The 12,524-nt window shown below is 37.2% G+C and overlaps 1 protein-coding gene across 1 annotated transcript in view; it reads right to left on the reverse strand.

Annotated features, from left to right (window-relative positions):
• Nucleotides 1-12,524, reverse strand: part of SLC4A4 (solute carrier family 4 member 4) — a 98,989-nt gene that overhangs the window by 21,369 nt on the left and 65,096 nt on the right. The window contains exons 7-12 of the mRNA XM_053461644.1: nt 12,219-12,295; nt 4,590-4,747; nt 3,134-3,221; nt 2,401-2,555; nt 2,002-2,115; nt 629-803 (exon numbers count right to left, since the gene is read on the reverse strand). Coding sequence (XP_053317619.1) covers nt 629-803; nt 2,002-2,115; nt 2,401-2,555; nt 3,134-3,221; nt 4,590-4,747; nt 12,219-12,295 — 767 coding nt within the window. The remainder of the gene's footprint in view (nt 1-628; nt 804-2,001; nt 2,116-2,400; nt 2,556-3,133; nt 3,222-4,589; nt 4,748-12,218; nt 12,296-12,524) is intronic.

The raw sequence follows: 12,524 nt of genomic DNA on the forward strand, positions 1-12,524 counted from the left end.
TTGTTTGAGGGCCCTTCCAACCTGGACCGCACCGATGGATGTGTACTTTTGCGTGTGAGAGCATGGATGTGTACTTTTGTGTGTGAGAGCATGGATGTGTACTTTTGTGTGTGAGAGCATGGATTTGTGTGTGTGTGAGCATGGATGTGTAAGCAGGGTGAGATGGACTGTGTGTTTGTGAGTATGAGTAAGTGTGTGTAAGTTGTGTGTTTACATATGTTTTATGTTGGAATGAGGGGGGAGGGGCACTTATGGCACAGACTAGCTGTTGAAGTTGGGGGGCTGGGGGGAATTTTTGCATCAGGGCCCGGTGGTTTCTAGTTACACTCCTGCTCTATGTTATTTAGAGATCATTTCACATTAGATGGAGGAAGGGGAAGGCACTGGTACAAGAACAGAAGTGAAAGAATAACAGGATGGTATGACACTGTAAGTGTCAATGGCCTTTAGGTATATTATTTGTATACTTTATTAAAGCAGCAATATCTACATTCCTTTATGCAAAGATTTTCCCCTGTTACACTTGTGCATGTGGTTGGAAAAAAGCTCTTCAAATGTTATATCTGGGGGTTACATTTCTGATGTACAGTTTCCAATGCCAAACCAAAAATTATTTTTACAATCTAACCTGCATATTTTCTGTTGCATCGCCCAGAAGCCCTCCAAAGGTAATCGCGTTCGTCACAGTTCCAAGGTAAATAAATAATATGGCCGAAAGAGATTGGATGCTTAATCCATCATAAAAGTCACTTGCAAACAAGGGTGCCTTTCTTTTGATGTCTTCAACTAGCCCTCCGCAGAATCTGTGGGAGTAACATTTAAAGAAAGTACAGGACATATTATTACATAATTACAATCATTTAAACCTCTGTATTAAGAGCTCCAATTATGACCAGGAAAAGATTGTGAAATTAATTATAATTATTACTGATTTGGGGCTATTTTATGTATCTCTACTTTTTTACTATAAATACGTCTCTGTTTCTGTGAAGATTATCTATTAGACATGTGCAGATAGGCAAGAAATTATGTTTCCTGCCCATTTGGTTCAGATAAAAATCAGGGGGTCTTTTTAATTCTGGAACAAAATGAGTGAGAGCGTGGGAATGAGAGTGAATGTGGGCACCACTCTCTCACACTCTTATTTTCGTTTATACTCTTTAAATGTTTCCCTACCATCTTCTGCAAGAAGATGCAGAAGTGGTTGGCAGTGAAGTTAGGGAAACATTTCGAGAGCATGAGAGAGAGAGAGAGAATCGGTGTGTGAGAGAGCAAGTGTGTGCATGAAACGGAACCATTAATTTTGGACAAAATTCAGAGCTTTTTGCTTCATTTTTGTCCACTTCATAGGGGGTCTAGCCTCATTTGTGTGGCTTTGAACAAATCCTCGAATTTGCCAAAATGCAGTTAATGTGCAATTCTGACAAATCTGAATAGATAAGTCTGTTATCTATAAAGTAAAAATACCAAGTAACCTTACTCGAGTTTGGCCCCTTATCAGCAAGTCCTAACTGCATTGAGGAGGAAAAACAAAATAAGAGTCCAACACCTAGCTGGCTTGAGCTATACACAAGGTTCATGGGTGACTGCCACCTTCTATCGACCTGATGTAATCCCACAAACCCTCTAACTACTTGTTTTGACTATAACACAGCTGTAACCCTTTTAGTAATCCCTCAAAACAAATGTACAAGCTTTCTACACCATGTGATGATTTCAAATATGAATTCCAAGAATAGCAAAGAAAACCACTAAAATTAATGATTTATTCGTTTGACTACATAACCATACAAATTATACAGCAACTGGTGGCCTAGTTATTATTATATTGCAGTTGTGTAGGACGAACTATGTGGCTAAGCTTTGTGATATAGCTTGGAAACATATATATTTTAATGAAAGGCAAGAAAGTTAAGAGTAGAAAAAGAACAAACTAAAGATATTCACAAAATTAATAAGAGGAAATAAAGCAAATGAGAATTAGGCATTAGGTCTACTGACCGCCCAGTTCTTTGAAGTTCGGGAGTGTCTCCATGTCCTCCTCCACCATGGCCAGCATCGTGAGGTGCATCACCATTCATTTGTATGTTCTCTCCACCAGAGTACTGGTTTTTCCTGTGTGCAAGAGACCACTTAAATTTATAGAAAAATCAGCTTTTAACTGATACAAAATACAATACAAAAATACAGCCATCATCATGAACTAGCAAATGGAGTATATATCACCCATGTTTAGGTTGTTCTTGCAGTGGTAACGTTTACCTTGATGTCGGGACTTACTTTCAGATAAAAGGCTATACGGCTATCCAAGAACTATTTCTACAGACAATAGTAAAAATCCACTCTTTGGTTTATCTGTGCATTGAAATGCTAGATGTTGTCATTACATTAATACTGTACCTCTTATCTGAAGACGGAATGGACTTAGGTGGTTCTATCCTTATGGTAGGGTCCCATTCTCCTGGTGGAAGCACAATGACTTCATCTAAAAACTCATCAATTCCAGCAACCAGGTCTTGTCTGTCTTTTGCTTTATAGGCAATGTCATGGAACACCTGAGGATCGCAAAATCAGTAAACACCACAGGACGATATTTTCCTGAGAGTGAACTAGCATGTAAAGGTACAGCTGCTTTCTACAGTCCTCACTTTTTTAGCGCTGATGATTACAGTTATAATTTAAAATGACGTCTAGAAATCGATAGAGATCTTGATCTGTTCTTAACAATTGCTACATATTAGGGTGATGTTCTACTAACTGATAGTGTTGCAGGGTTGGACTACTGTACACATAGCTTTCCATACAGATATGCGTCACTTTTTAAAAGATGCTGGTAAAAAAAAAGAATGTATATTTTTAAGACCATTAGTATTGATCACAACAATCTACTACTTTTCTTATTGGAAATATACAGTAGTGTTGTTATAAGCCATATCGGACATCAAGTTAGGCAGTTCTAAGCATTATATACAAAGTATAGCTTGAATGTGGTGCTTGTCAGACTTGGAAGAGGTTTATGGGGAACCTCTTTGTATTTTGGTGTAGCCACATACAATTATGTTTATTAAAATTAAAAAATAATTAATTGTTATTGAGTTGTTAGCTCTCTAAATGAGTGCAGAATGTACTATACCTCATCAGACATTAAAGTAGCAATACTTCTTCCAATTTCATGATATGATTTGGCCTTTCCTTTTGGTCCCAGTAGGATAAATAGGAATCTGAAACCAAACAAAACAAAAAGCAGAAGAATTAATGTCACAATATCTTATACAAATAGCTGCATATTTAAGATCAGGTCCAGGCTGGCCTTTGGTCTATTGGGCCGATGGCCAGTAGTGCCCAAAATTACCTTTACTCTCCTTGCTGTAAGAGTATTAGAATGTAACGTGTGGCCATATGTACCCAGCAAGCTTGATAATAAAGCAAAGCACAAATAGACCACTCACGGGGCGAGACGCACAGGCAAAGAACTAACAGACAGCTCACATCACTGACAAGCATGTTGCAGCTACCATATTCCATCGCAACTACACTTTTACTTCTTAAAATATCCTTATCAGATTGTACAGTTTTAAACATAATTCATAGGTGCATCATTTAAAAGTCAGTTTACTTTTCCTTACTACAAGACTGCATTTGATTTATTTTAAAGTCTAGAACTTTTCATTTAAACCCTTTATGGCTTCCTTCCCCTTCAATCCAACAATGACAGTGCGTTTCTCTGTTATATTTAAGAATCACGCGCCCTTCCAAAAGGTGCCATTTGCCTGTATAAATGAAGTATGTTATCTAATTGTCTGCTTTATAGCTTTTAGCCTGTGTATTGGTAACAGCAGATGAATAGTGGAGGCATTTAGTGCAGCGGCTGCTCAGAAAAGGCTGAGACTTCCCGCTAAATAAACTGCTCTCCTGGGATTCACATATCAGATTTTCACCGGATTCAGAAACTGCAAATGGCTCCACATTCCTCGCAAATGCAAATGTAATTGAATTGTTACCTTACAGCTAAAAGTCGGAACCATACACAGCAAACAGATAATGGTTTTCGTATATATATATATATATATATACACATATACACACACACACACATTATATATATATATATATATATATATATATATCACACAAATAAAAATAATGGAACACTTTCCATTAGCATCCACCACCAATGTCCTTGTTTTTATGTAATGTATCAATCTCTATTCTGGTTAACCCTTGAATTCCAAGAGATGTATATTGCTGTTTGAAGATGCAGAAGATAACTGAACCTAACAAAATTATTTGTAGAGGTACTTTTTAGGTAAAATACAGTCACACGTTCAATTTTATCGTTTGAAGAAGATCTATTTCTTGTTATGACCTACGGTATTGTCTTCCCGCTAACTTCAGATGATGCTATAACGTTAAACAACTTTCTTTAGTCTTTTAGGCCCACACACATTCTACTGCATAAGGCCTTCATTAGGGTATTTTTCATATTTATAAATACTGCCAAGTAACTATAAGAAAACAGTATCCATGATACATGTCCTAACATGTGTGATCCGCCCGAAGACACACAAACTATTGTGATGGTTTCTCACCTGGTAGGTACAGGAACTTCCGTCAAGGAGCCAAACATGACTGCTTCCTTCAGCCGGACAAAAGCAATACAAGGGTTTTCCAAGAAATCCACCTCACCGACAAGCACATTGGAAGCTTCTGCATCCCTGGGCAGTTTCTTCATAAATTTGTTCTTCAACTAAAACAATTACAAATGCAGACAATAGGTTACATAACTTTTTCCTTGCTGAAAAAATGTGTTGTTTTTGGGGCCAAATGTTGTTATTTCCATTAAGAACATGTATTAGTTGAAGCAGGAGCATGTCTCAATAAATTGCTAGGATTAATGTTGTTGATGTTTGTTGTAGAAACTCCCTATTTATACTGACACACATTAAGAAACGTTAAAAAATTCAACCATTAACAATAAAGGCCGTAGATATATGTTGGAAGTATTATGTTCTGTACCCAAGATAAAACCGATGAAAGGTGAGAACGTGTTATTAAAACAGATGAATTAAATACATGTTAACATGACATGTTTTAAATTTTGTATGCTCTGTTGATTGATGTAAAATATTATATAATATTATATAAAAACAAGTTGTCCTTTATGGTCGGTAGTATACGAAATTAGGCTTTAATTTTATTATATCTGGAGAAAAAGCAAAGGGAACAATACAGTACTTTTTGAGTTGTCTACCAAAATCTTTTATTTTTTCATTAATCTGAGCAGCACGGCCTAGGATTTATATATATATATATATATATATATATATATATATATATATCTCCCACATCAACATATATACGTAAATACATAAATATGTTCATGTCGGAGAACAAAACTATAATTTAAGGTTGGTGATTTATACTTTCTTTTTAGACCCTGAATTTATGTCACTAGTCACAGGAACGTTGCTCATGCCAACACAAATGTCCATCAGAAGTGTTCATCATACGTATGACCTTGCAGAAACCCTCAAATTAAAAACAAAAGGACTGTTCTGATTAAATAACAAATATTCTTCATCAAGAACAGTCTGCTTAAACTTCTTGTTTGAAAATGTAACAATGTCTGGTGACCAAGGAGTTACCATCACAATTTTTTTTCCCAAAAGCTGCTGGAAAGCCAGAACATTTAGCTTTTTTGCAGAAGGTGTTCTGTGTTGACAAACCCATTTGTGTATTTTAACTAGGCAAAGGCCCCTTATTTTATAGGCCACTGTTTTTTTTTATGATATATGGCCTATCCAGCACAAAGGATGAAAGACTTTTAATACGAGCAGAATAGACTTGCCCGACATATTAATATATATATATATATTTATTTTTTTTCTTAATCATGCCTAAATATCTAAAAAAAAAAAAAATACATATCATGTACACATTCAGCTCCAGACTAGATGGGCAGAATGGTTCTCATCAGCTATTGAATTCTTTGTTGCTGTGTTTCCAGCTTCCTTTTATGAACCCCTGGTGACGTTAATCAGTGTTTGGACACAAGTCTACTCCTACTGCAGAATGTCTTCACTTTGGCAATAAGCCTAAACCTTTCAAAAACAGAAACCCCAACCCTTTTAGCCATCATATATGCTACACTAGTTTTAACAGAGACTGAGCCACTACAATTATCTTAATCAATACAGTTATCGTGAAAGTAAGCTGATTTTAAGTAAATTATCGTGCACTCAGCAAAATCCCGAGGTCTGGTTAAGTTTTACATGGGGCAGATATCTACACCATTCCACCGACAATAATGTATAAGCTAAAGCTGTTTCACACGGCATTTAGAGGCCAAAATGATCAACCAGGTAAAAGGGCTTCTTGTCAATCAGTCGACTTGCTTAGTGGAATATTAATAACCCACGATAAAGTATTTTCTTATTTAGTATAAAAACTAAGCTTCTCAAAGAAGCAAGATAATACAGGCCTCTAAGAACGGAAGACAGCCAGAGAAGTTTCAGAAAAGAGTTGTCTGAAAGTCTCTCATTTTAAAAAACATTTTTGGGGGATTTATTAGGATTTACGTCTTTTTGTTGATTTACGTTGCTAATTTTGAACATGGTATAGAGATTACAGGCAAAGTATTCTTGGAACTGTCAAGTTATCACGCATAGGCGTAATCTATTAATTGGCAGACTGAGTAAACATCTTTACTGAAAAAATAAATGAAGTGGTTTTTATATGTTTTATTTAAGATTTTTTTATTTTTTTTATTTTACTACACAGAACTGCTGTGGAAACACATTCACGCATTTCCAGGAAACTGCAAACATGTCTTTTCTTAGCTGTGAGAGACTCTATTTTACGCCTGTCTAGAGCTTACAAATGCAGTGTCAAAGATCTAAACAGACTGCACATAATTAAATACTGCTTCCTTGCTCTGAATAAAAAGCGTGTGAAAATTCTGTTAACAACTTCACACAGAAGGCTACACAATCAACTTCCCAAAAAATCCTATATCTTAATGATACAATATGAACTTTTACGATGAAAAGCATAATTTGTATAGTAGTAAAACGTTTAACAAAAAATACAAGATCACAAAATAACTGAGGATCAATGTTAACCATTTTAATCCCCAGCCAAGCCGTACACCACACTGACTAAATAGCTCTCTGTGGGTTATTAAAATCCATAAATGAGCTGTGAGGCGACCAAGGTCTCCTGTTTTCATGGTTAGAAAACAGCTGGGGAATTAAACAACACAATAATGCAAGCGGTTCATTTCAATACACATTTCATGTGCATAAGTAAAATCCCAAAAGGTTAAGTTCACCAAACTAGTTGGAGTGTTAGGGGGAACTGGAGCACACGCTCGACAGGAAGGAAGTGTTAATAAAAATCCAACAGTGGGTTTATATATTCCTACTCAAGTCCCTTTCACTTCCTTTCACACAAGGAAAGGCCTGGGTATTATCTTACAAAGTCGAAAAACTTCACCGAGACACATTAAAAACACTTTCAAAACCAAACAGCAGGAGAACTTGGATGAAAATACCTATGGTCTTAGCCAAAATGCCAGAACCTGCGGCTACTGATTGATGTATCAGAGGCGACTTAGGTTCCTGTATCTAAAAACTGTCTTATGAGGTTTTCTTGCCACTTGGTTTGGATAATGCTGTTTATTTTTAATATATTTAATTTCAATAAAGTCATTGAACGCTTTAAAAAGAAGAGACAAAGATCACAATGTAGCAGAAGCTAAGACAACCATATTGAATGTATTCAAAGGAAAGTAAACCATGTTCTTTATTACAATTCTAGTGTTAATCTTTTTATTACATAAGCTCACGGTACTAGTAGCCTTATCTGTGATCAAACAGCACTTTGTCAAAGGTTACGGTAAAAAGGAAAGAGACAAAATGATAGCATTATCAGGGGCTGAATAGGAGAGTGAAATGTTTTTCTTACAGTTTGCACAGTCTACATCTAAGTATAGTATAGTTTTTTGCAGTCCAAGGCAGGTAGTACTCCTATAGAGAGAGATTACCATCTATTTGTATGGCACTGGGTTCTTTTAAAGGAAACTCCAGTCATGAACGCACATTATCCAGCCACGCATGCACATGATAGCAGAGATGACCCTTTGAGCTTACATGTGTCCCTATGGGGAAGGTTCTCCAGAATCTATTAGAAGCTATTTTCTAAAGCAGGAGGTGCATTTGGCCCATCTCCTGACATGTGATTTAATTACCGACAGTCAGCTCCAGCACTAGCTCAGCGAGGGTCACAGGGGGTCTCAAGAGACCACCTCCTCATGCATACCTGAAAAGCACAACCAATTAGTGGAGAGACCTATGTATGTCTTTTTGGTGAGGTTGTCTGGTCCATTAGTGCATGTGCTATCTCCACTGTGTGACAGGGATACCATTTCAACTCTGAGCACTCTGAGCGCTTTTTAATTTGGTCTGAAACCCGGGGCCAAAAGCCTTAAATGTAGTCTTCTAGAAAACAAATTCTCTCACAACATGTTTTGAGCCAATATGCCTTGTTTTTATTACTGTGACTGTTGGATATGAGTGAAGCAGTAAGTGGCTCACTTATCAGTTTTGTTGCAGTCAATTAAGTCAGGTCAATAAAACATAAATTACATTAATTACCACAGCTCAAATACTGTGGTCATAAATAGAGCGGTTACTTCAAGTGCAGAACCATCAACGTACAATTTCTCATTCATGTCCTGCCGCTCACAGTCTTCAGGTAAGGATGCCGTTGACACCTAGGGCCTGATGTGAATTTTAGCTAGAAGGGTAATGGGGCCTAATTGGTTTCATTGCTTGTTACTTTGTTATATGTTCTACTACCATGAAAGGGAGACACACAGCAGATGACATGGAGAAAATAATGGATACAGACCTAAATCTCCATGCCCTCGTACATGAACCGGGTCCCTAACCTTAGTAATAAATTACTGGGCCAGAAGGTGCTCAATCCCACTGTCAAATTCCTGTTTCTCTTCCAATTTACCCACAGCCCAGGCAAACAGACCACGTGATTTATTTATTCATTTATTTTTCAATTTATTTTCATCTATTTAATATGCTAGTCTTCCTTGTGACAATTGTCAGAGTTTAGGGAGATGGGAGAATGGGCCTAGGGTTAGTCCTAGGCCTAAGTACTAATGATTAAGTTGTTATGTGCACTCTGAGGGGAAAACAACTTGCCATTAAGTTGAATATTTCGTTTAATAAGCAAGGAATGCTAAATCTACGCTCAGTGAGCGGACCTCACATGTTTTCTCTGTAGCAGTTGTCATCAGCCGTTGAATAGGCCCCATCAACACATACTAACCTTTTAACAGTCATTAAATCTGACCCACGGTGTCTTTTATTTTGAACATTTTCAAATAAGACGGTGCTTAATTCAATTGAGAGTGGAAAAATAACTCCTGCTGCCAGTAGGTTAATGAAATTAGGGGATTATAGTAATATCATCAGCAGGGGTATTTTATTAGGGCCTGTCAACAGATCACAAGAACAGAACACTAACATAGAAGTAAAGTAACAGAACGGATATTCAGAAGAGACCCCGGGCCAATACTGATTCTAAAACTGTTCCTATAGCCATACTCTCCCAGATGAGGATTATATATTGTGCTGCATTTTTATCTATGTACTTGGAGTAACTTCACATTTTACAGCACACACATGGTATAGTGTGTCCACACAGATTGCTTACTTGCCATGGACTACACAGTGACAACACTACCATTCAAGAAGTCTCCAGGACTACATGACCAAAGTTAACCCACTAAAATTTTCACCTACGCGCTTAGGGTAGATACATCAAGATTCTCACAAATTTCAGGTTGGCAACAAAATAAATATCTGGGACAATCAAGCAAAATACTATAATGCTTCTTACCCTTAAAGCCAGAAAATTGGGCACTGAAGTCATATACACATATTTCTAAAGCCAAGTGGGGTTGTTGTCCAATAAATACTATTAAAATATTTAGTACCACTCCATAAAGTATAGATAGCTATACTAAAATAGAGAGTATACAGTACTTACAAAAAGTAAAGTGGAGTGTGCGTTTTTCTGTTTGCTTTTGCTAAATGCTTTATTGTTCTGATCCTTCACTTTTAAAGCAGAATACTTTTTACTCACTACCCCTACCTCACTAACTACATGAGGACACCCGCCTAGTGTTTAAAGCATTAAAGCTTAAAAGGCCATCATATGCACATTAATACCTTTCTTGCGTGCAAAAGCATAGAAGGATTAGCCAAAATGTCCTCTATGCATTTGTTAGATGTCTTTGGCCAAACGAAGCTGAATCTCCAAGCTGCTAAACCTAGAGCAAAAAGTGGGCAAAGGAGAAGACTTCCATTTCAACGCTAGCGCTGCAGCATCTTTGGCAGGTAAGTGGCTTAATTTAACAAAGCCATGAAAGCATATAAAAATACTTACTAAGTTCTCTAATATATATCCATCTCTGTCATGGCTACATGGGGCATTAGACTGCCCCTTTAAAAAACAACTACAGAAGAAAACAAAGAAGACCAGGTAGCCTGACCTTTACCCAACAGCTTCTCTCGTCATTTAACTAAATACAGGCCTGCTTGTCAGCCCCAGCTTCCCTCTTTTAGCTCTACAGATGAAGCATGTGATGCTTCTGTATATAATCCGATTACAGAAAGCAGTCACTCAACAGCTGCTTCTCCCTCTGAAGGTGAAGTCATTTCACCGCTAATGACACCTATGCTATATGCAAATAGATCAGTGTTACCTTGATCAACCTTTGCTTTTTACCCGCTTTTTTTTTTTTACACACATCAAAAACTATACACAGAGAACTTAACTTTAGTAAAATTTGATTATGATTCCAGATATTGCTAAACAAAAATCACCAGCTGTGCTAGTGCTTGCAGAAGGATACTGTTGTAAAAACGTTTGGAAGCAGGCAGCAGAAGCTCCACTATGGCTGAGAATATCAGAATTAAATGTCAATTTTCAGTCTTTAAACATGTCAGGTCTATTTAAATAAAGAATGAAAATCGGTATTCATCCTAGGATTTTTTTTGGCTAACTCTGCAATAGAATTAACACTGGAATTTCCGCAGAACTTTTTACCCAACTGTCTAAGTAAATACTGTTATGGAAAATGTAGAAAGTAGTAGAGTCACCAAAAATGTGACTGTGTCAGTATAATATACATACAATGTTGGGTTCATCATGTGTGCATTTTCTTATGGGACCCAATGTCACAAAGTGTGTACGGCCAGTAACGGTTAATTATTTCCTGTTACTTACTTTCTTTTACAAATTATACAGTACCTTAGAAGTGTTAAAGTTAACTTAAGTTCCAAGGCTGTGTATTGATACAAGTAACACCTGCAGTCTTATCTGGTTTTCTGGGTACTTAAAATATTTAAAAATAGGTACATCTTTGGCCTTGAACAAGGTCATTAAACTAAATCTACACTATCTGTATTTCGTTTACGTAGTCGAAGGATGAATGATTGTAATTATGAGTAAGTCAATCTAATAAACATAGAAACCACTGATTTGCAGGCATAAACTCAACATTTCTCTAATGTTCTCAAGAATAAAATACTTAACTAAGAACATGTATATGATCAGTACTTTTTCCCAGCATGGATGCCATAGGAAGGGCTAAGGCAAGTCTTTATAAATTGAGGCTTACCACATTCCCCATGCTAATGGAAGTGCATACGGCAGGCTGGTATACATTTTCCTAGTATTACAAAATGTGTTTATGTGCCTGCAATGCCATCCTTTCTATAGTTGGACAAACTTATTTAGCATACACACTATTAGAAAATGACTGTATCAGAATACCTCTCAGGGTTATGCCCAGAGATTCTGAGTGAATCGCTGCTTCTCCAGGTCTCCAGGTCACAGCCTGAAATCTGCGGGTCACAGGAGTGGTGTTTAGACGTACCCCACTACCCTCCCCTGACCATTATCCTGTCAACCCCGATCGAAATATAAAGGGGTTTGGGTCTAGCCTTGCCCACAATATCACAGACCACACACCAATGTCACCAGTATATCCAAAGAGGAAGGCCTCTGGGGAACTGGAGCATGGAAGTTCCCAGGTATAAATATATCTGGTGAAGCCAACTAAACCAGATGTCTTGGGTGAAGGCAACTGCATGAAATGAGAAGAATGTATGGTGTTAATAGAACACACTTACTTGGTCTTTGTCAGGCTTGTCAGAGATATCATTCAGGCTGGAGGATGTCAGGTCTCTGTGGGTCATTGTAGGGCTACCTGCAAAAACATATGAAGATATTAGTCTGTACCATACTTCTATAAAAGTTACCCAATTATGGCTTCATTAGCTTTTCTTGGGCTACAACTCTCATCATCAAACATGCGTAAGTTAAGTAGGGGTGATAGGAGCTAAAGTCTGAGATCATACAGTTTTAGAGACTTCTTCTGCCATGAAGAAACGTTTGTAGGCTTTACGCATAAAAAACCTGCAATAATGAGGTCCAGG

The sequence above is a fragment of the Spea bombifrons genome, chromosome 1 (genome assembly GCF_027358695.1).
Source record: "Spea bombifrons isolate aSpeBom1 chromosome 1, aSpeBom1.2.pri, whole genome shotgun sequence".
Lineage (NCBI taxonomy): Eukaryota > Metazoa > Chordata > Amphibia > Anura > Pelobatidae > Spea > Spea bombifrons.